At 49.0% G+C, this 20,512-nt stretch overlaps 5 protein-coding genes across 5 annotated transcripts; 2 read left to right on the plus strand and 3 right to left on the minus strand.

The window, feature by feature from the left end:
• Positions 1–4,071: 4,071 nt before the first annotated feature.
• N7446_005506 (transmembrane 9 family protein) lies at positions 4,072–6,343 on the minus strand (the record flags this gene model as incomplete). Its single annotated transcript, XM_058514254.1, has 4 exons — positions 4,072–4,311; positions 4,358–4,810; positions 4,857–6,205; positions 6,259–6,343. The coding sequence occupies 4 exons, from the start codon at positions 6,341–6,343 to the stop codon at positions 4,072–4,074; spliced, it is 2,127 nt and encodes a 708-aa protein (XP_058371432.1).
• Positions 6,344–7,204: 861 nt separating this feature from the next.
• On the minus strand, positions 7,205–8,810 carry N7446_005507 (ubiquitin domain-containing protein DSK2). The gene is made up of 2 exons (XM_058514255.1): positions 8,185–8,810; positions 7,205–8,119 (listed from the first exon to the last, which is right to left on the minus strand). Exons 1-2 carry the CDS (start codon positions 8,641–8,643, stop codon positions 7,226–7,228), a joined length of 1,353 nt encoding a protein of 450 aa, XP_058371433.1. The 5' UTR covers positions 8,644–8,810; the 3' UTR covers positions 7,205–7,225.
• A 299-nt stretch (positions 8,811–9,109) lies between these two features.
• On the plus strand, positions 9,110–13,157 carry N7446_005508 (DDB1/RSE1 family protein; the record flags this gene model as incomplete). The annotated part of the gene is made up of 4 exons (XM_058514256.1): positions 9,110–9,353; positions 9,525–11,598; positions 11,794–13,078; positions 13,131–13,157. The coding sequence occupies 4 exons, from the start codon at positions 9,110–9,112 to the stop codon at positions 13,155–13,157; spliced, it is 3,630 nt and encodes a 1,209-aa protein (XP_058371434.1).
• A 2,566-nt stretch (positions 13,158–15,723) lies between these two features.
• Positions 15,724–17,642, plus strand: N7446_005509 (arrestin (or S-antigen), N-terminal domain protein). The gene is made up of 2 exons (XM_058514257.1): positions 15,724–16,201; positions 16,251–17,642. The coding sequence occupies exons 1-2, from the start codon at positions 15,997–15,999 to the stop codon at positions 17,567–17,569; spliced, it is 1,524 nt and encodes a 507-aa protein (XP_058371435.1). The 5' UTR covers positions 15,724–15,996; the 3' UTR covers positions 17,570–17,642.
• Positions 17,643–18,089: 447 nt separating this feature from the next.
• Positions 18,090–19,947, minus strand: N7446_005510 (LLM class flavin-dependent oxidoreductase; the record flags this gene model as incomplete). The annotated part of the gene is made up of 8 exons (XM_058514258.1): positions 18,090–18,317; positions 18,370–18,547; positions 18,617–19,173; positions 19,227–19,286; positions 19,351–19,363; positions 19,421–19,631; positions 19,685–19,825; positions 19,881–19,947. The coding sequence occupies 8 exons, from the start codon at positions 19,945–19,947 to the stop codon at positions 18,090–18,092; spliced, it is 1,455 nt and encodes a 484-aa protein (XP_058371436.1).
• Positions 19,948–20,512: the final 565 nt, after the last annotated feature.

The raw sequence follows: 20,512 nt of genomic DNA on the forward strand, positions 1-20,512 counted from the left end.
ATGAAGCCCGAGGTATGTGGGGAACAAAGGAAAGGAAAAAAAAAGAGGAAAAAAAAAGAAAAAGAAAAAGAAGAGTCCAGAAGAGGTAAAAAAGATAGTAATGCTCGGGATATCGGGGCTGAAAGGCGAACCAAAAAATAATCAAATAGGCCGGAAAAGGATGTAATGTATCAATGACAATGTAATATACAAGTCCCATGTCGAGTCAAACTACATTGTACTGCATCCTATGAACGGTAACAGACTACTATAGTTCCCGTCTGCAGCGAAGATCAGGGGAATCAGCCATGACTCGGCACTGACGTACTCCAGGCGAAGTGTGAAGGCATCATTTGTGTCTGCGATGGTGTGATTTGGGGAATGTGGTTCGTAACTGTAACGTTTCAATACCGAAGTAGATGATCTACAAACACACATGAATACAAATGAACTCGGTAAAAACTTGTGAGTACTTGGCAATTAGATAGCTCCAGGTAGATAGTCACACGACCAGTGATTATTATCAATTGTAGGAAATTGTGTCCAAGTCTGAGGCCGGCACAAGCGTCGGGTCGCCACTTTATGGGCCAGGTGTTACATTGGATGATTACGTTACAACCGCAATACCAGCAGTGTATGTAATTTGATGATCTATCTCACCCCCTTGTAACCAATAATGCTAATAAAAATACAACTCGTCAAAGCCGAGGGTTTTCTTATGGAGTCTAGCTTCAGTGCAGTTCACACGCCCACTCGACCCCGGAGTGGATAACGGCAGAGACAGCCCAAGTCCATGGCCGCGTTTCCAGCGTGACAGACCCTGGTACTTACTAGCTTATTACAGTCTAGCGCATCCCAAAGCCGACGACCAGCGAAACTCTAGGCTCCACCGGATCGTGTCATCGCTCCTTGAGCCAATCAGCAATCGGACGTTTCCCCTGGGATAGCCCAATCAGGTTAGAAAGGAGGCTTATGGGCAGAAGGCCCACTTGCTTATCTCGACACCCAATCACACCGCACTGCTATGAGGAAAAAGAGACGTCGCAAAAAGAGAGAGACGGAGTAGACCGCCAGTCCTCTTCTCCTGACACAAGTACGGGGTATATGTTTACCATGCTATGAAATAGAAGAGATTCAAATATGAGACAGAAGAATGTAATGTATCATCGATCTCATCGATCCACAATGAGCAATCCCCCTTTCCGAGCACGCCATGCGGAGCGGTCTACGGTCACCCCCGGATTTCCAGTTTACTAAGGAGGCGAAACAGTCACCGCCGTTTCTTAGCATCCACCTGCCTCAGTGATTACAGTAGTCCAATTTCTGCTCCACATGCCACGTCTACAGCTCGTCTAAACACGGGATTATTTCTCCCGATGCAGGATGGCGTAGCCAATCTCCCATATGCAAGCCTTGATCGGTATCTTTTCCCCGAGGTCACAGGTTGTCTGCAGTAGGTCATGGCGTTATGCAGGGAGCAGTAGGCCAAACAACTGGCATTAAGTGTTTGTTCGGCGTAGCCGATAGTACGCTGGCTGGATTTGGTGTCCAATCTGAAGCACGTTCAGTTTGACTCTGCGACTCGAAATGGGAAGTGCTTCCTGCGGTCATATCCATGTCTCGAAATCCCAATCACCCTTACTCTCCAGCTAGAACAAAACTCCTAACCCAAGGATAAGCCATCGAGTGCAGCTAAATGAGCTCTATTCGCCCATGTGAGGACCATTGCGCAACCCACTACAACAATGCGAGAGGTTTTTTTTGTGGTGTTAGACTAGAGATACACTAAGCTCCCGGTTTACAGTGATGTTTCATAAGTATTTGACCTCCGATACTTCGGGCCCCTGACCGCCAGCATAGACCGCCTACTATTTTAGACCATGATATCTCGCGTTCCTCAACACGCTAGTATACACGCTATATAGCAACGCGTTTTAATACAATTCTCGCAATTCCCTTGCAATTTTCTCACCTAATTATGCCTCCTATACGTAGGAAAAGGGGCCCAGAGCTCGACTGCCTTACGAGGGCTAAAATTTGCGAATTACATGCCACTAATGGCTGGGGTGCAACCACTATCAAAAAACGGCGATTTCCAGACATTCCACGCTCAACTATTCAATATACCTTAACCCAAGAATCGAAGCGTATAAAGCAGGAGTCTTTAACACGTACCGGCCGCCCTACAAACCTTACCGACGAAGATCGTGATCACATATACGATACTATTCAGCAAAAACCGTCAATTTTGGTCGAAGACCTACTTACGGAGGTCGATTATAAGGTTAAACGCACTTCAATTTGGCGCCTTACCCACGAAATGGGCCTTCGAAAATGGCGGAAAATGGAGCGGCCCGCACTTACGCCTTTACATGCCGAAAAACGCCTAAATTGGGCCCGAAGATATCAGCATTTTACCGCTACGGATTGGGCCCGTGTCTATTGGTCTGATGAATGTACGGTTGAACGTGGTATCGGCCAGCGTCAAGAATGGACCTTTACACGTCCGAAAGACCAGCTTTTTCAGCATCACGAAGAAGGACATCAAATACAAATGGCTCCGACGCGTGGGAAGCAACTTAAGCAGATGTTTTGGGCTGCTTTTTGTGGTTTACCGCGTCGTTCTGGCCTAATTCCACTATTCGGAGATCCGCAGTCTCGTCGTGGAGGCGTGTCTTCGCGTACAATTGAAGAGCTTTATCGGCGTGTCCTACCTACGTTGCTTACTAGTATTGATCAAAATGCTATTTTTCAGCAAGATAACGCGCCCGTTCACACTGCCTATATTGTACAAGACGCCCTTAATGATATTGAATGCGAAATTATGGAATGGCCACCCTATTCACCTGATTTAAATCCTATTGAGAACCTATGGGCGCTGCTAAAAGCCGAGATATTGAAGCGTCATCCTGAGCTATTGCACCTACCAAATAACGGAGATACGCTAGAATTACTACTTAATGCTGCGCAAGAAGCATGGGAAACGCTAGACATTGAGGTCTTTGAGCATCTCTCCGAGACTATGCCACATAGGGTAGCTGATGTTATTAAATATGAAGGCTGGCATACTAGCTATTAAATTGAATTGAATTCCTAAGGTTTCTGCCAGGCAGTATTAAGAAGTGGGTCTCGGGGCGAAGTATCGGAGGTCAAATACTTATGAAACACCACTGTACATGAGCATCATTTCGCTAGTCATCATGTCCATTACATTTCACGCATTCAGGTGCCCAGGCCCATCTCTGACGATCAGATTAGCCATTTGGCCTGTTCGGATCAGATACAAACGAGAATTGAAGTATCCACAGTCAACCCGAACTGTTAGAAAGCGGGACGATCCTTCTGGAAACAATTGCCACCGACCTGCACATATCCGCAATGAAGATGACCTCTCAGTTTCATGAATATACCATATGTTGAATGTAGAGTGAATGTTTCTAGCTAGTTGTTAATAGAAGCTGAACATTATGTCGTCGGTGATGGTCCCACGGGACGGGAAGGCCTCGATCAGTCAATGCGTCGTATACCTTTAGATTCCGACGGTATCAAATAGAGAACTGATGCCAGTCAATCCCATCAATGAGACAGAAATACTGCGTTGTCGCACCCCTCTTGATGAAACACATATAATATTTAAATAATTAATGAGGATTAATGCATGTGGCTGCAGGTGGCTATTGCGTATATGGTGAAAAGTCCCAACCTGCATTCCTTGATAAGCACGTATATGTAGGTGATTATTGCAGGATGCGGCTTAGTGGTTCTATACATACTGAAAATGCACACCCAAGGCAGACCGTCTGATATGAAAGTAGACGTGTATTGTCAATACTACTGTATAGGTTTACACGGATAATAGAAGATATACCATAAAATGACGGCGCAACCTTGAAGTAGCTTACTAGAAATGGAAGGACTGGTTTGGGACAAGAATAGGAAGCAGAGGCTCAAACTTCAAACGGGCCAGATATGCAAAATGGAACACTATACGCCGTGGCGATATATAACTTCACCTATGTTTTAACAGATCAAATGGTGAAAGGGTAGATGTGGAAATGAGTCTGCATTGCCGGGATTAAGATATAGTCGAGATTAGTCGACCTTGATCGCACTATAAACACGTCTGACAAACGCATAGGCGGCCAAAAATCCAACAGTTCCTGTCAAGAGGCCGTAAACAGCACAGGCAAGGAAGCTGTAGCTGAAGAAGAGCAAGCTGGACACAAACCCGGTGACGTGGAGCTTGAACAGGTAGTACCAGATACAGTAGGCAAAGATCCAAAATGCGCTGCTGCCACCTGTGAGGAAGCTTTGCCACCACCAATGATAGTTCTAGAAGGTCAGCATAAATTTCTTCAAAAGCTGAAGGACGTCTTACCTCGGAGCAGAGCTGACTATATGTTGCGATGACGGTAACTTCGACAACAGTAACCATCAGAACTGTCGAAACAGCACTCAAGAACCCAAAGACATAATAATATCCAGTCTTATCCTGCCACAGATTCTTAAACACAAAGAGCAGCTCGATAAAGAGAACAGCGAATGGAATAATACCAGTCAGCAAAGGGCCGATTGGACTGCGCAGATACCAAGGCTGGGGTGGAATTTGACGGGGAATTGCATTGGTCTTCAGGGGATGTTCCCATGGCGCCGCACGCACATATCCAACCCAACTTCCAAGGTAAACCAAGGGAACTTGGATGAGAAGCCAAAGTGCGAGAAGACCGATCAGGGTGCTGAATGGAATTGCCGTGCTGGATGCTTGAGCCCAAACAAACAAGTTCAGGATCAATACCAGGCAGAATGCCAAACCAGGGAAAAGCAAAGCAGTCTATAAGAGGTTAGCATGGCACGTCAATACTGTGTCGGGTACATACAATCAGAGTATTCTTCCGCCAGGCCATCCCGCCAAAAGTCTTGTAGAGTCTTCCAGAAAAGTATCCCGAGAAGAGTCCAGCAAACACAAACAGGCCCATGCCAACACTGACGAAGCCACCACGGAAGCTGGGGTTCAAAATGCCCAAGCAGCTGAGCAGGAGCAGACCTGAAGCCATGAACAACAGCTGCATACCTGATCCGACTAATGGAGCGAGGAGGCCACTGAACGGGGGGTTACGGAAAACGTCACCATGAACCATCTTCCAGCCGCTGGTATCTTCAAGGGCCTCATCTTCCGAAGAGAAGTCTGCATCATGTTCCACATCCGCTTCGCCGTCCAAGAGGTTTTCACGTTTCTTCTCGGTCTTTCCACTCCTGCGTCGGGAGCGGACCTTGGCCTTTTGATCATTCATCGCACCATCTCCGCGGCCCTTGATGTCGCCTTGTACAGTACGGCTCCAGATGACAAATACAGTCACACCCAGCACTGTAGAGATTGTCAGGGAGTTGATGATTGCCAACCAGTGAGTCACGGCACTTTCGCCCTGGTTGGTGAAGTACAGCTCCCATCGGTTATTCCACTCGACCTTATCATCCTCCCGGAAGTAGACAGAGTAGGTGTAGGGAATCTGAAGTGTGGCGCCATCATCATCGTCATCATCCTCTGGGATATATGACAGCCCCGAATACTTCTCTTGCATTCGCGAAAGATTAGGCGCGATATACAGCTCCTGTCCTTCATTGTCCTTGTGGACAGCCTTAGGGCATCCGCCTTCCTTGCGGCCCTCGGCAGTGATACTCTTCGGGTACACCTCGAATCCAACAATCACCTTTCCTCCCTCGGGTGCGCTCCGCCAGCGGATGACAATCGTGAAGTGGTTGTTGATGAAGTATCGCGACTGGCCGGTAGCCGGAGAGATGTCACGGTAACCAAGCTTGAATCCGGTAGCGTAATACTTGCGACTGCGATCGACTGTCACAAAGCTGGTTGCTCCTGGCAAGTTGTCCGCAATCCACTCAATCACATAACCCTCCTTGATGAGCTGACGAGCCCATTTCACATCCGAGCGGCTAACTACGCGGGTGCAGAGCGATTCACATTCGACATCCTTGCCCATCAAAAGCTCAAAGTCGGAGGTCATAATCCGGTCGCCACGCAGTACTTCTCCCAGGTTAAGCGAGATACTCTGGCCAGAACCGAAGGGTGATCCGCCATGGGTCCTGCCACTTGGCGGGCAGACGAAAGGGAGGTCGAAATAGGCATATTGCAACTGAGTATGGTCGGAGAAGATCTTGTTAACGAGGAGAGGGATCGGGTCGTTGTCATCGTATCGAGTAACCGAGTATCCTGGATAGAGGCGTTAGTATCGGTCTAGATCAACCAATGGGCCTGAAGCTTACCAGGGATGTAGAATGCGCTGACACAGGATACTAACAGCAGCAATCGTAGCACCCACTGATGGGAGCGTAGTGGCTCAAAAGCCATTTCCAATGTCTTCAGAACGTTTGCCCTCCCGGAGTGAAGGGGTAGCTATCGAAGCAGCATGCACAAAGGTATGGGGAATGACGGTGTAAATCGGGCTTTGGAGTTTCGATCCGCAAAGGTTAAATCGGCGCGACTGAGTCGATAGAGTATCCCTCGAGTAGTTGTTGGAGAGATGACAGCTCAACCGCGGAGTAGATCATGCGGGTGTTTGACGGGCGGCTACAAGTGCGCCAAGGATCACCGAATAGCTTCAGGTTAAGCGAAGATGCTAACGAATGAAACCGGCACTTAATGCCACAGTGATATAGAGCTGTTGAGAAAGGGGTCAGAGCGAGGGTGATAAAGTTGCCATGGAGGTCCAGCGTGTCAACACCGAGATTACCTAATGCTCGGCATGTTCTGGTAACAATGAGGGCATAAAACACATCCATTGATTTGAATGATAGAGTCTCTACGGTATACTGCTCGGAACTAGATATCGCGTTGATTAAAAGATCAGACTGCCGGTGTTTTTCGATGTACATGTTGGCTTATCTATAAGTTACAATAACCACAACATTGGAAGCCAGAATATGTACACGGAGCAGACGGCGAGAACTTTCTAAACTCACAACATAAGCTTACACCTCAAGTGGAGACTAGTGTAGCCTGGACCTTTTACTGTAGTCCCACTGATGCATGCCAAGGTCTGAAATAGAAATTTTATCATTATCCCACCATATCATTGATCTGATATTACGGCCCAGATAAAAGACTGAAGAAGTAGATACCGAGGATGGCTACCTCAAAAGACAAAGTGTTCAATACATCATGTTAGAAATCGCAAGGCTGTGCTAAAAAGAAGAAAACTGCGTCGTTGCAGGGCCTGTTTGGGAACATAGATCATTGGCTTAGAAGGTACTCCACAGCACCTTGCACACTGCCACCGGACCGGCGTAGTGCCTCAATATTCCGCTCAAACTCAAAGAAACCCATATCGTTCAACTGACGGAGCTGGTCAGCGTACCGCTCCTCTGGAGGTCGGTTGTCTGAAGGCTGAGGGGCACCAAAGCCACCAAAGCCACCACCACCCAGCATCGCGGCCAGAGGGTTTGCACCGGCACCTTCTCCGCCTTGTCCGCCCATACCCTGCATCATCTGAGATAGAAGCGCAGGATCGCGCAGGAAAGGATTTTGTTGGGGGTTGAACGGGTTCATGCCACCCTGACCGGCACCAGCGTTGCCGAAGAGAGCCGGGTTAAGCAGAGAGGCAAATGGGTTTTGAGCCTGCTGGTTCTGTCCTTCGGTAGCGGATCGATCCGTAGTGCCTTGTGTGCCCTCAGGCTGAGTGGTGCCTGTAGCAGCTGGGGAAGGAGCGCCAAAGGGGTTACCTCCAGCTCCAAAGAGGGCAGAAAAGGGGTTCCCAAGAGGGTTCTGAGGCATCTGTCCGAATGGGTTGTCCGGGGCATTTTGTTGAGAGCCTTGGTTTTCCGGGGCAGTCGTGTTGGTCACTCCCGGGGCGGGGAATGCGCTTTCACCACCTCCCATTCCACCACCACCCATGGCCCGTTGCATCTGCATCATTTGGCGAATCGAATTGGGGTCGGTCAACATCCGGCGGAACTCGGGGCTTTCGAACATTTGGCGCACTCCAGGTCCCATGTCGCGGAGCATGGGGTTCTGCTGGATCATCATGTCGATCATAGCGGGGTTCTGCAGGGCTTCATTGATGGACGATTGGAATTGAGGGTTTTCGAGCATGTTCAGCATCGACTCGCTATCGGGAGGAGGTCCCATCTATAATAAGAAAGTCAGCATCCTCTCAGAATAGGCATTGCCACTGATGTCACGATGTCACTCACCCCACCATCAGGACCAAAGAGACCTGCGCCAGGAAGCTGCGCAAAACCAGCATAGCGCGCACCAGTCAAACCAGCAAGAGGGTTGTTTCCAGTACCAGCAGCGAGGTTAGTTGGGACACCAGCCGCTGCCGGACTTGGGGTACCCGTGGCCGCAGTAGTAGGCTGAGCAGCTGCATTCTGGCGTTGTTGGTTACTCTGGGCACTCTTCACCAAATGAATAGTGTGGCCATCCTTAATTTTGTAGGTCTCTAGTGTCTCGTTATCTTTCAGAACCCGACCCGAGTAGATCAAGCGCTGACGCTCTGCGGGGGTATCGGCGTATTCGGAGGTCGAGAGCTTCTGCTTGAGATCCGACACCAGAGTAGTGAGCGGAAGAGTCAAGCTGTATTTGGCATCGGTCGATGATTTGACAGTGAAGGTGATGGGAGCCTCCTCTGTGGCAGCCGTCTCGTCGGCCATGGTTGAGGTATGTATGATGATAGAGGTGGCGTGGGGTGATCAGGCGATGACAGATAAGGGGGGCCGAAAACACAAGCAAATAGGGTGAGTGATAGAAGAGATCTCAAATTCACACGAATTGAAGAAAAAAAGTCCAGGCAAGTGAAGGCAAGAGGACCGTCTATGCGGAGGTGCTCCAACTGATCCCCCGTTCGGTTCGACCGCCTTCTGCCTGCAGCCATCGCACGTGACAGGTCACGTGGAGTAGCTACCACACCACAAAGTGAGTTTTTCCCTCTTCTTTTCCCCATTTGACTACGCGGCATCATCTCTCTTCCGTGGCCCTGTGGATTTGAGGAGTATTTCTCTACCTTGACTCCACCCAGCAGCGATGGGACTGATGTAATATTCATACCCCCTGGACTGCAATTGCATGTACAAAGCTTCGCGTCTTTTCTACCGGGCAACCGAGAGCTAGTCGCCCACTATGGCTACCACTTCGCATATGTTTATGTACTCCCTGACGATCCAGCCTCCAACTGCAATCACCCAAGCCATTCTGGGCCAGTTTGCAGGTACCAAGGAACAGCAGATCGTCACCGCATCAGGTTCGAAATTAACCATCCATCGGCCTGACCCGGCACAGGGCAAGATCACACCAATCTTTTCACAAGATGTTTTCGGTATAATCCGCTCTTTGGCAGCTTTCCGCCTAGCTGGTAGCAACAAAGGTATGTTCTTTTTATTGCCCTTGTCATCTTACGAGTTCAACTTAGTGATTCTTCAAGCTTCCCGGGCAGCACGGTCCTTCTCCGAACCAATCCCTTGAACGAGGGTGGAAGCCTGCCCTGGACAGCGATGTTGATCAACGCTCTCTTTCGGACTGTGCTGAGACATTTTAGATTACATCATCATCGGCTCGGACTCGGGTCGCATCACTATCATTGAATACGTCCCATCCCAGAACCGCTTCAACCGCATCCACTTGGAGACATTTGGAAAGTCTGGAGTACGTCGGGTGGTTCCAGGACAATACCTCGCGGTGGATCCGAAGGGACGTGCTTGTCTCATTGCTTCCGTGGAGAAGAACAAGCTGGTCTATGTTCTGAACCGAAACTCGCAGGCAGAGCTTACAATTTCTTCGCCGCTGGAAGCACACAAGCCACAGACCTTGGTATTTGCCATGGTATCACTGGATGTCGGCTATGAGAACCCTGTCTTCGCCGCCCTTGAAGTGGATTACTCGGAATCGGACCAGGACCCCACTGGTCAAGCCTTCGAGGAAGTCGAGAAGGTCTTGGTCTACTACGAGCTTGATCTTGGTCTGAACCATGTTGTTCGCAAGTGGTCTGACCCTGTTGACCGCACGGCATCCATGCTCTTCCAGGTCCCCGGAGGAGCCGATGGCCCCAGCGGTGTTTTGGTGTGCGCCGAGGATAACGTTACCTACCGGCACTCCAACCAGGATGCGTTCCGCGTTCCCATCCCCCGCCGCAGTGGAGCTACAGAAAACCCCGAACGTAAGCGTTCGATTGTTTCAGGAGTCATGCACAAGATGAGAGGAGCTTTCTTCTTCCTTCTCCAAACCGAGGATGGTGATCTTTTCAAGTTGACACTGGAAATGGTCGAGGATGACAATGGTCAACCCACTGGTGAGGTGAAGAGCCTGAAGATCAAATACTTCGACACCGTCCCTGTCGCAACGAGCCTTTTGATCCTCAAGAGCGGTTTCCTTTACGTCGGAAGTGAATCTGGCAACCACAACTTCTACCAGTTTGAGAAGCTTGGCGATGATGACGAAGAGACCGAGTTCTCCAGCGATTCCTTTTCAGCTGATCCCTCGGTTCCTTATGCCCCCATCTACTTCAAACCCCGCGGGGCAGAGAACGTCAACCTCATGGAGAGCATGAACTCTCTAACACCTCTTATTGACAGTAAAATTGTCAACTTGAGCGAGGATGATGCACCTCAAATTTACACAATTTGTGGCACTGGAGCTCGCAGTTCATTCCGAACCCTGAAGCATGGACTTGAGGTGTCAGAGATTGTCGAGTCCGACCTTCAGCAAGTACCCTCTGCTGTCTGGACGACAAAGTTGACTCGCTCCGACGAGTTCGACACATACATTATTCTCTCTTTTGCCAACGGCACCCTTGTCCTGAGCATTGGAGAAATTGTCGAAGAGGTCTCGGACACTGGGTTCCTATCTACAGCACCCACTCTGGCAGTCCAACAACTCGGTGAAGATACTCTGCTCCAAGTTCATCCCCGAGGGATTCGTCACATCCTCGCCGATCGCAGAGTCAATGAGTGGCCCGCTCCGCAACATCGGTCTATCGTTGCTGCAGCCACCAACGAACGTCAAGTCGCTGTGGCGCTCAGCTCTGGTGAAATTGTCTACTTCGAGATGGACGCAGATGGGACACTGGCTGAGTATGATGAGCGCCGACAAATGTCCGGCACAGTCACCTGCCTCAGTCTGGGCGAGGTTCCTGAGGGCCGCATGCGAAGCTCTTTCCTCGCTGTCGGATGCGATGACTCCACTGTCCGCATTCTCAGCCTGGACCCCGACTCAACGCTCGAGAACAAGTCCGTTCAAGCCTTGACGTCTGCACCATCAGCCCTCAACATCATGGCAATGGCTGACTCTAGCTCTGGAGGCAAGACCCTCTATCTTCACATCGGTCTTTACTCCGGTGTCTACCTCCGCACCGTCTTGGACGAGGTCACTGGTGAGCTTTCAGATACCAGAACACGTTTCATCGGAGCCAAGCCTGTGAAACTCTCTCAAGTATCGGTCAAGGGCCAAACGGCCGTCTTGGCACTAAGCGCCCGTCCGTGGTTGGGATACTCTGACGTTCAAACCAAGAGCTTCATGCTTACACCTTTGGACTATGTCGGACTCGAATGGGGATGGAATTTCTCCAGTGAGCAATGTGTAGAGGGAATGATCGGCATTCAAGGTCGCAACCTACGGTACGTGATCCATTTATACCCCATTCACCACCCCCCAACAAAAACATTCGATTATATGATGAGAACGGATATCCGAACAATCATGTGGATCCAAATCTTTTATATTTAATTCCAATTGTTCCTGCTGAGATCGAATCCCTTCATCCCTCATGACTTCCAGCTCCTGGATTATGGCATGATGCTGACTTCAAATAGGATTTTTTCTGTCGAAAAGCTCGACAACAACATGCTCCAAGAGTCAATTCCTCTATCTTACACTCCTCGCCGCTTTGTGAAACATCCCGAGCACCCCCTGTTCTATGTTATTGAATCCGACAACAATGTTCTCTCCCCTGCTACACGCCAGAGACTCATCGAAGATTCTCAGGATCGCAATGGCGAGAATTCTGAGCTTCCACCCGCGGAGTTTGGCTACCCGCGAGGCACTGGACATTGGGCTTCTTGCGTTCAAGTGGTGGACCCGATCTCCACCAAGTCTGTAGTCCATACCCTTGACCTCGAAGACAATGAGGCAGCCGTCAGCCTTGCCGCAGTTCAGTTTTCCAGCCAGGATGACGAAACATTCCTCGTTGTCGGCACTGCCAAAGACATGACAGTCAGCCCTCCCTCGTCTGCATGTGGTTATATCCACATCTATCGATTCCAGGAGGATGGCCGGGAGTTGGAATTCATCCACAAGACCAAGGTCGATGAGCCTCCTCTCGCTCTTCTTGGCTTCCAGGGCCGTCTTCTGGCGGGTATTGGCCCCGTCCTCCGTGTGTACGACCTGGGCATGAAGCAACTTCTCCGCAAATGCCAGGCTCCTGTTGTTCCCAAGACCATTGTCGGTCTCCAGACACAGGGAAGCCGAATTGTCGTCAGCGACGTTCGCGAAAGTGTCACCTACGTTGTCTACAAGTATCAGGAGAACATTTTGATTCCGTTCGCGGATGATGCCGTCGCACGCTGGACCTCGTCCACAACTATGGTCGATTACGAAACCACTGCAGGTGGTGACAAGTTTGGAAACCTATGGCTGCTGCGTTGCCCCAGCAAGATCTCAGAGGAAGCCGATGAGGATGGATCTGGTGCCCACCTCGTTCACGAAAAGGGTTATCTGCATGGAACACCCCACCGTCTCGAGTTGATGATTCACTACTATGCTCAAGATATTCCCACCAGCTTGCACAAGACCCAGCTGGTGGCGGGTGGCCGTGACATTGTTGTCTGGACCGGCTTCCACGGCACAATCGGAATGTTTGTTCCTTTTGTCAGCCGCGAGGATGTCGACTTCTTCCAGAGTCTGGAGACATTATTGGCCTCTCAGACCCCACCTCTGGCCGGACGCGACCACATGATGTACCGCAGCTACTATGCGCCCGTGAAGGGCGTTATCGATGGAGATCTATGTGAACAGTATCTCCTGCTGCCTAATGACACGAAGATGATGATGGCCGGTGAACTTGACCGCTCTGTTCGCGAGATCGAGCGCAAGATTTCGGTAAGTTCTTTGATATCTCACGTTCGTATAACATCCGACTAACCTTCATTAGGACATGCGAACACGGGTGGCGTATTGATTTCTGGTTGGCTGGCGTCTACTGATGGCGTTCTTTTGCTGCCCTATGTATGGGCTTCAGATACCTAAGTACTTGTTAATGATACCGACCATGCGGCTCTGACCGCATGCGACTGATACCCAGACCGAGGCACACCTCGAATTTCACCTAGTTCCCAGCTCCCCGGCCTTGGCCACTTAGACTCCAGTCGTCTCTTGCCTCGCTCGGTCTGCCGCTTTCCTCGGCTAATCTTGAGCTGGATGCATCCCGGTCACTATAAGTGCCGGCTTGTACGAGACAAGAAGAAGCGTGAAAACGCGTCGACGCTTTTTGAGTACGATTCGATTCGCATTGCACTACGGATCTGCGTCGTAATTTATCAGTCGGGACATCTCTGTAAACATCTTAGTATTAATGGAACAACTTTGTATTCATCACATTTTCTTTTCGCTCGAAGGCTTTAAGCAAACCATAGACACCCTAAATCGAAGGAAGATGCAATGCCAGCATATGAAAAGTGTGTTGGCATGTCTCAATATATACCTTCTCCGGTTGAATATACTTGTTATGTCGTTCGTGGATTTCTATATAAAATACCCCACAGTTGAAGTTGCAGTGACTATCCATAAGTTTGGACACCCATTTATACCCACTTTCGCACCGCCTTATCTCATGCCTTATACCGCCTAGTAAAAACGCGCTAGCTATCTGTCGCTATTTCTCGCGTTTCTCGCAATTTCTCGCGCTTCTACAACACTTTCCTACTGCAGACCTACTATTTTAGCTATTCTAGCTATGCCTTCACGCTCGGAGCTTACGCCTGCTATACATGAGGATCTATGAGCTATATTTAGCGCTCATTGAGGTTATAAACGTATTTATAAGAGATGCCCTTGGATTTCGCTCTTAGGCATCCGCTGGACTATCAAAAAAGAGCACGAAAGACGTGCTAGCGTCTCGAAACCTCGATATAGCCCACTAAAGAAGCTTAATAAGACCGATAAAGTACGTCTTTTAGCTACGACTAAAGAGAATCCTCGACCTACCCACGAAGATCTTCTTACTAAAGTGTCTTATAAAGTCAAAATAAACTCGATTCGCCGACTTCTTAATACCGAAAACCTCCGGAAATAGCGATATAGTTAGAGACTATACTTAACCGAGGAAAATGCTATTAAACGCCTCTAATAGGCTTCTCGATATTAGCACTTTACCCTGGATGTTTAGGCCCGCGTCTTTTAGTCCGATAAATATACGGTTAAGCGAGGAGGTATAAATAGCATCGTGATCCGGGATATATACCTCCGAATCCTACCTATCTTAATGGCCAACGAGGACTACATTTTTTTTAATATAATAACGCGCCAACGTATATAGCGCATATTGTCCGGGATGCTTTGCGATATATAGAGATCGAGGTTATAGAATAGCTCCTACATTCGCCTAATCTAAACCCCAACGAGAACCTATAGGCGTTAATAAAGGCCGAGATCTATAAGCTCCGGCCTAATCTGATTTATATAAAGAATAATGAGCAAACAAAGGCTATTTTAGTGGAGACAGCTTAGCTTCCATGGGATCAATTGAATCTAGATCATTTTAAGCATCTCTCTGAGACGATGCCGCATCGGGTGCAGGCTATTATTGATAGCCAGGGATGGTATACGCAGTATTAATTTTAATGGCATGAAGATTTAAAACCGGCAGAATATTACTAATATAGGTGGGTGTCTAAACTTATGAATAGTCACTGTAAATGGTGATAGTCACTGGATCCTACCCATCCACCCACCGACAATGCCAGCCCAACATCTACACCGAGATGGGATTGCGCAATTCGATCTTAGGGTTTTCTCCTTTCATTCCGTTATTCCACTCCGACACGCCGAAAAAGCTGCCCACTCGGCCCAGTATGAGCTCGGTTATGGTCGGAAATTTCTGGAGCCTCCCGAAACTAGGCCGAGAACCCGTTTGTTTCCCTCGGAAAACCTCATGGCGACAGTGACTATGAAGTCCAAGACTGCAGGAGGTCCTCAAGAGAATGCTACATGTTTGTAGATCTAGATATTCGAGATGCTTTGAAATCGATCCTGATCGGCTAAACTAAGTTCAGCCGACATTCACCATGATTGGCCACTTCGAGCACAACCATTGAGGCGCTTTGGCTCTGGTATGCCGAGTGGAGACTCGAAGGGCGTGCATGTCGCTGCAAGGCGCGCTCCACTTCTTGACACTAGCTTGTTACGTCTTCTCTCCTGGACAGGCGAGGGACATCGCTTAGCCATAATCACGAAAGGCATCTCTGGTGGGAAAAGGTGGGAATACCAAGCCTCAGTCTATGAGCTCTTGGCTTTAGTGGACATCTCCGGACTCTGCACTTGAACTGGTTGAACTGGAGCGGAATGTCAATCCAAGGGCGCGAGGGTCGGCTGCTGGCATCCGTGCAGCCAATCACTTGCATGGCTCTGCACCTGCGATGACTCTGGCTCGGCTTTCCTTATACTGGTTCCTACACGAACTCACTTTTGGGGAGCTACACGTGGACGTCATAGAAGTAAGATATGCCTTTATCTTGTGGCTTGTGACTCATTGTCCGATTTGTAAGACCTAAAAGCTGAGATGTGAAGGTTCACATTGTTTGTTGTATTTCCTATATAAAACGGGGTCCGTCCTCCACATTGTCTCCATCGCGGTTGTCGACGGCTCCACTGTCTACTTTTTCCATTCCCCGTTATTTTTCTACTTATACTCCGAGCCCCAAATCTTGATCTTGTGATTTTCTGATCTTCTGATATTCATTTTCTGCGTCACGTTGCTCCAATAGGACAAAGGTCCTGTTTCCCTGTGACACGGTGACACGATGTCGGCCACTTCGATTATCAGCTCGGGCTCAGAGACCCTGGATGCGTGGACTCGTCGCTCGCCGCCCAAAATCCGAATTGATCTGTCTGGCCAGAAGCCTGGTTTGGTCAATTCATACACGACTGCAGAAAGCATTGATGGCACTGCTACCATCACTGTTGAACAAGACACGCGTTTTGATGGAATCGAAATTATTTTTGAAGGTACATAATGCAAGACCCTACATATCAGCCAAAACTAATGCTGTAACAGGCACGTCACGAACAACAGTAGAGCGTGCATCATGCCCTGGCCGTACAGGATCGCAACAGGTGTTCCTCAAGTTGCGCCAACCAATTGATGAGACTGAATATCCCGCCCCTCGTGTGCTAGAGGCCGGTCGTTCATACCAATATCCCTTCACCTTCGTTGTCCCAGACCACTTGCTACCACAGGTCTGCACGCACGCCAAGAACAATGCCCAAATTGAACGATCCCATACTTTGCTCCCACCGACCTTGGGAGATCCCATGCTCGCCAGCAATGGCAAGACACTACTGGATGATATGGCACCAGACATGGCACAGATTGCTTACATCATTCGCGTATCCGTGCTGAAGAAGCAACAGAATGGAAACGCACTCAAGTCTCTCGGCGCCGTAGCCAAGAAGATCCGTGTCATCCCAACTGTCGACGAGGAGCCTCCCGTAGAGATTCCCCCAAACTCCTCCCTATGCACGCGCAAAGAGAAGAGCGTGAAGCGGGGGACCCTGCGGGGCAAGCTTGGCCGGCTTGTCGCTGCATCATCTCAGCCCAAGCCTATCCAACTGCTTCCTCCAAGCTGCGAGCCGAAGGATACTGTCAGCACCGTGGCCACCGTGAACCTGCGCTTCGATCCTATCGCAGATGAGAAGCCACCCCGCCTGGGTTCGATGACTAGCAAACTCCGCGCAAACACCTTTTTCAGTTCTTCCCCATGGGAAGATTTCCCCAGCTCGACTGGCATGCCCTTTGCCCAAATCGGCCGCGGTCTCTACACCGAGAACGTGCATCTCTCCACCATGTGCGTGGAATCAGCACAGTGGACCAAACAATCAACCAACGACTCCCTCCGCCGTGGCTCCACAGACTCATCCTCTTCAGCAGGCTCGGTCGGTTCAACCGGCCCGTCCTCTGAATTTGCCGGAAACACCTATTACACCGCATCAGTTGTCATCCCAATCACCCTCCCCAAATCCAAGGCTTTCGTCCCAACCTTCCACACTTGTCTAATGTCCCGCACCTACGCCCTGGATCTCTCACTATCGTATCACACTCCCGCGGCAAACGTCATCACACCCACCATCTCCCTGAGCATCCCTGTCCAATTCACCAGCCAAACAAAATACGCCGAGTCTCTCAAATCTTCTCTCGGTGTGACTGTCACACAGGAAGAGCTGGATGAATTCTTCCACCCTCGCAACGTCACCTCTCCTGTCAACTTCACTGATAGCCCTGCCAGGGATGTCGTTGTTGATGTGGATCTCGCCCCACCCGAGTACTCGGAGAGAATTGGTGCTCAGGCGTCGCGGACTGTGCGAGCTGCTACTTAATCTGAGTCGACTCCGATTGTTTGTGAAATGTCAATTGATACCCCTAATACCATTGGCTTATGAAAAGTTTATTTTTATTTTTATTTTATTTTTTGCATGGCGTCTACAGCATTTTGCATTTCTTTCAGATTTTCTATCATTTATATCATTTCTACCATGTTTATCATTTTTGGCTTTTGTTTGAATATACCCATTGTCATTCACCTGTTCAACGTTTGCACAAAAGCATGTTCCTTATGTTGTTTCTTGTACGTATTTTAAATACTTTATCTTTTATTTGTTTGATTCCGCTACATACCTCCTTCCAGTCCGGTTAGTGTATTCTCACTACCGAAGTGAACTTCCAGCTTGAGGTACACACTGGCCTGAACCACACCACAGCCATGTAGGCCCACAAAAGCAATTCATTCGAGCAAAGTATGCAGTATCCTCTTCAGGGATCTATTTCAACATAAGAACCTCATAAATATCTGTTTACTAAACAAAATATCTCCTGAAACATTCCGTGCCATCATGGCACTCAGTTCTCAGGAATCGGTGCATCCGAAGCATCAACACCAGCATTCCACCGATACTTCGAAGCAGGGTGATCCGCACGCGGCCCAGACTGGCCGGGCTCAGAGTACAAATTCTCACGGTATGTTCCCTTGGGCACGGCATAATCGTCCCAGAAGAGACCACGTCGGCGCAACTCAGGAATTAAAAGGTCGATGATGTCCTTGAATGAGCCGGGCTTGACAACATATGCCTTTATAAGTTAGCCACAATACCACCATCTGCCCAGATGACACAGATCTTACCAGGTTGAATCCGTCCACATCGGCTTCTTCCACCCAACGCTCCATGTTATCAGCAACCTGAGCAGCCGTACCAACGGGAGTAGCTCCCAAACCACCAACAGTGATATGTTGTCCAACAGTAGCCTTGGTCCACTTAGCCACCTCAGGAGTAGCCTTCGACCAACCCTCAACAGCAGAGCTATAAACGAATCAGTCTCAGCACACAACAAAAGCACAAACATAGAAAGTAAAAGCAGTGGCAACATACCGAATAGCATTACTCTCAACATGCCTCAACTCCTCATCATCCCCATACTTATCCAAATCAATCCCAGTCCATCCCCCAAACAAAGCCAAAGCCCCATCAATAGACCCCAAACTGCGATAATACTCAAACTTCTCGCGCGCCTCCTCCTCCGTCTTCCCAAGAACAGGACAAAGCAAAGCAAGGAACTTAATACTGCGCGGATCGCGACCAAACTCACTCGCCGCCAACTCCCGAATCTCCTTGACATTCTTCGCTACCACGGAGGGACTATGTCCAGCCACGAAGATAGCTTCAGCATGTTGAGCCGCGAAAGTCTTACCAGCCTTTGAAGTCCCTGCTTGGAGGATGACGGGTGTGCGTTGGGGACTCGGTTGTGTGAGATGTGGTCCCGGGACGTTGAAGTATTTGCCTTCATGGTTGATTTGGCGGACGCCACTTGGGTCGGTGTAGATTCCTCGTTCGCGGTCGCGGATTACTGCGTCTTGGCGCCAGGAGGATTCCCAGAGTTTGTAGGTTACTTTGATGTATTCTTCAGCGAGGGCATAGCGGTCGTCGTGCTGGTGATTTGTAAGTTCGGTTCTGGAGTAGTACAGGTCAGTGGACAACATACATGTGGTTGTTCGGCTTGACCCATGTTACGTGCGGCAGAGTCGAGATATCCAGTGACGACCTGGGAATCGTCAGTATTTCTTCGCGGGATAGTTGCTTGCGCAAACTAGATATATGATCCTCACATTCCATCCCAGACTACCAGATCACATCAGTTAGCGAGACAGCTTTGATATAGTATCAGAATGCACATACCGTCCTTTCGTCAAATGATCCACCGTAGACAAGCGTCGAGCAAGATGATACGGCTGTTCGTAAGTCGTAGTGACTGTAACTCCAAACCCAATATTCTTCGTTACAGCCGCCATAGCCGGAACAACAGCCAATGGCTCATTCACAGGCCACTGTGCACCGGAAGTAGCTGCAGGGTCTAGGTTTCTGGGTCCTTTGTAGACATCGTATCCTCCTGTAAAGCAGTCGTTTAGACTCCAACTTTATGATATACTGGGCACTACCAACCTAGAACATCCGCAATGAAAATGCCGTGGAATTTGGCTGATTCGAGTAACTGTGCAAGCTCAGTCCAGTGCTCTAAATCATTGAAGCGATGCGATTCGTCTTCGGGGTGGCGCCATAGTCCCGGGGATTGATGGCCACTACCTGTATGGATCGTTAGGGGTTGTGTTAATCTTGAGTTCCTTTGGGTTTGGCGTACACATTTCCACGAAGGCATTGAGGATAAGTGACTTGTGAGGTTTCACGTCTGATGCATTTGAAGCCATTTTGTGTTTTCGGTCCGATATTCAAGATTGAGATATTAAAAGAGGCCAGACTATACTCTACAATTCCAACTTCAAATTCAACGAAGTAATGAGGGTCTTTAAGAGAAGAGGGACGTCATATACGTTGCACATGTATACTTCAATATTCTCCATAACATCAAAGTGGGCCGAGATGGCGCGATGGAGATCGGAGGGGCGCGAAGTATACCAACTTCTCTTATTGGCCCCGACTTAACTATACTCAACATCCCCAGACAATCAGTGGCTGTTCCGGTCCCTCTCGCCCGAGAGATTCGGTCTTTGGTGGTGATGTGATTTCATAAAATTTGGAACGTTCCCCTTTCCTTACCATCAGCTCGATGAATATTGGTCCACTGGTCTGTCCGGATAAGCGACTTATTTTTGGGAATTTGTAGAACTAGACAATCTAGACTTGTATTCTACGTAGCTTCGGACATTACCTCTATTTATCTCGCTGTTTTAGTGATATCAAGTACTTGAGCTGCGAGTCAATATATCTAATTAGATCTGCACAAATCTTTATCTTCACGACAACATACGTGTG

The sequence above is a fragment of the Penicillium canescens genome, assembly GCF_028828765.1.
Source record: "Penicillium canescens strain IBT 15451 chromosome Unknown utg000004l_segment0_segment0, whole genome shotgun sequence".
Lineage (NCBI taxonomy): Eukaryota > Fungi > Ascomycota > Eurotiomycetes > Eurotiales > Aspergillaceae > Penicillium > Penicillium canescens.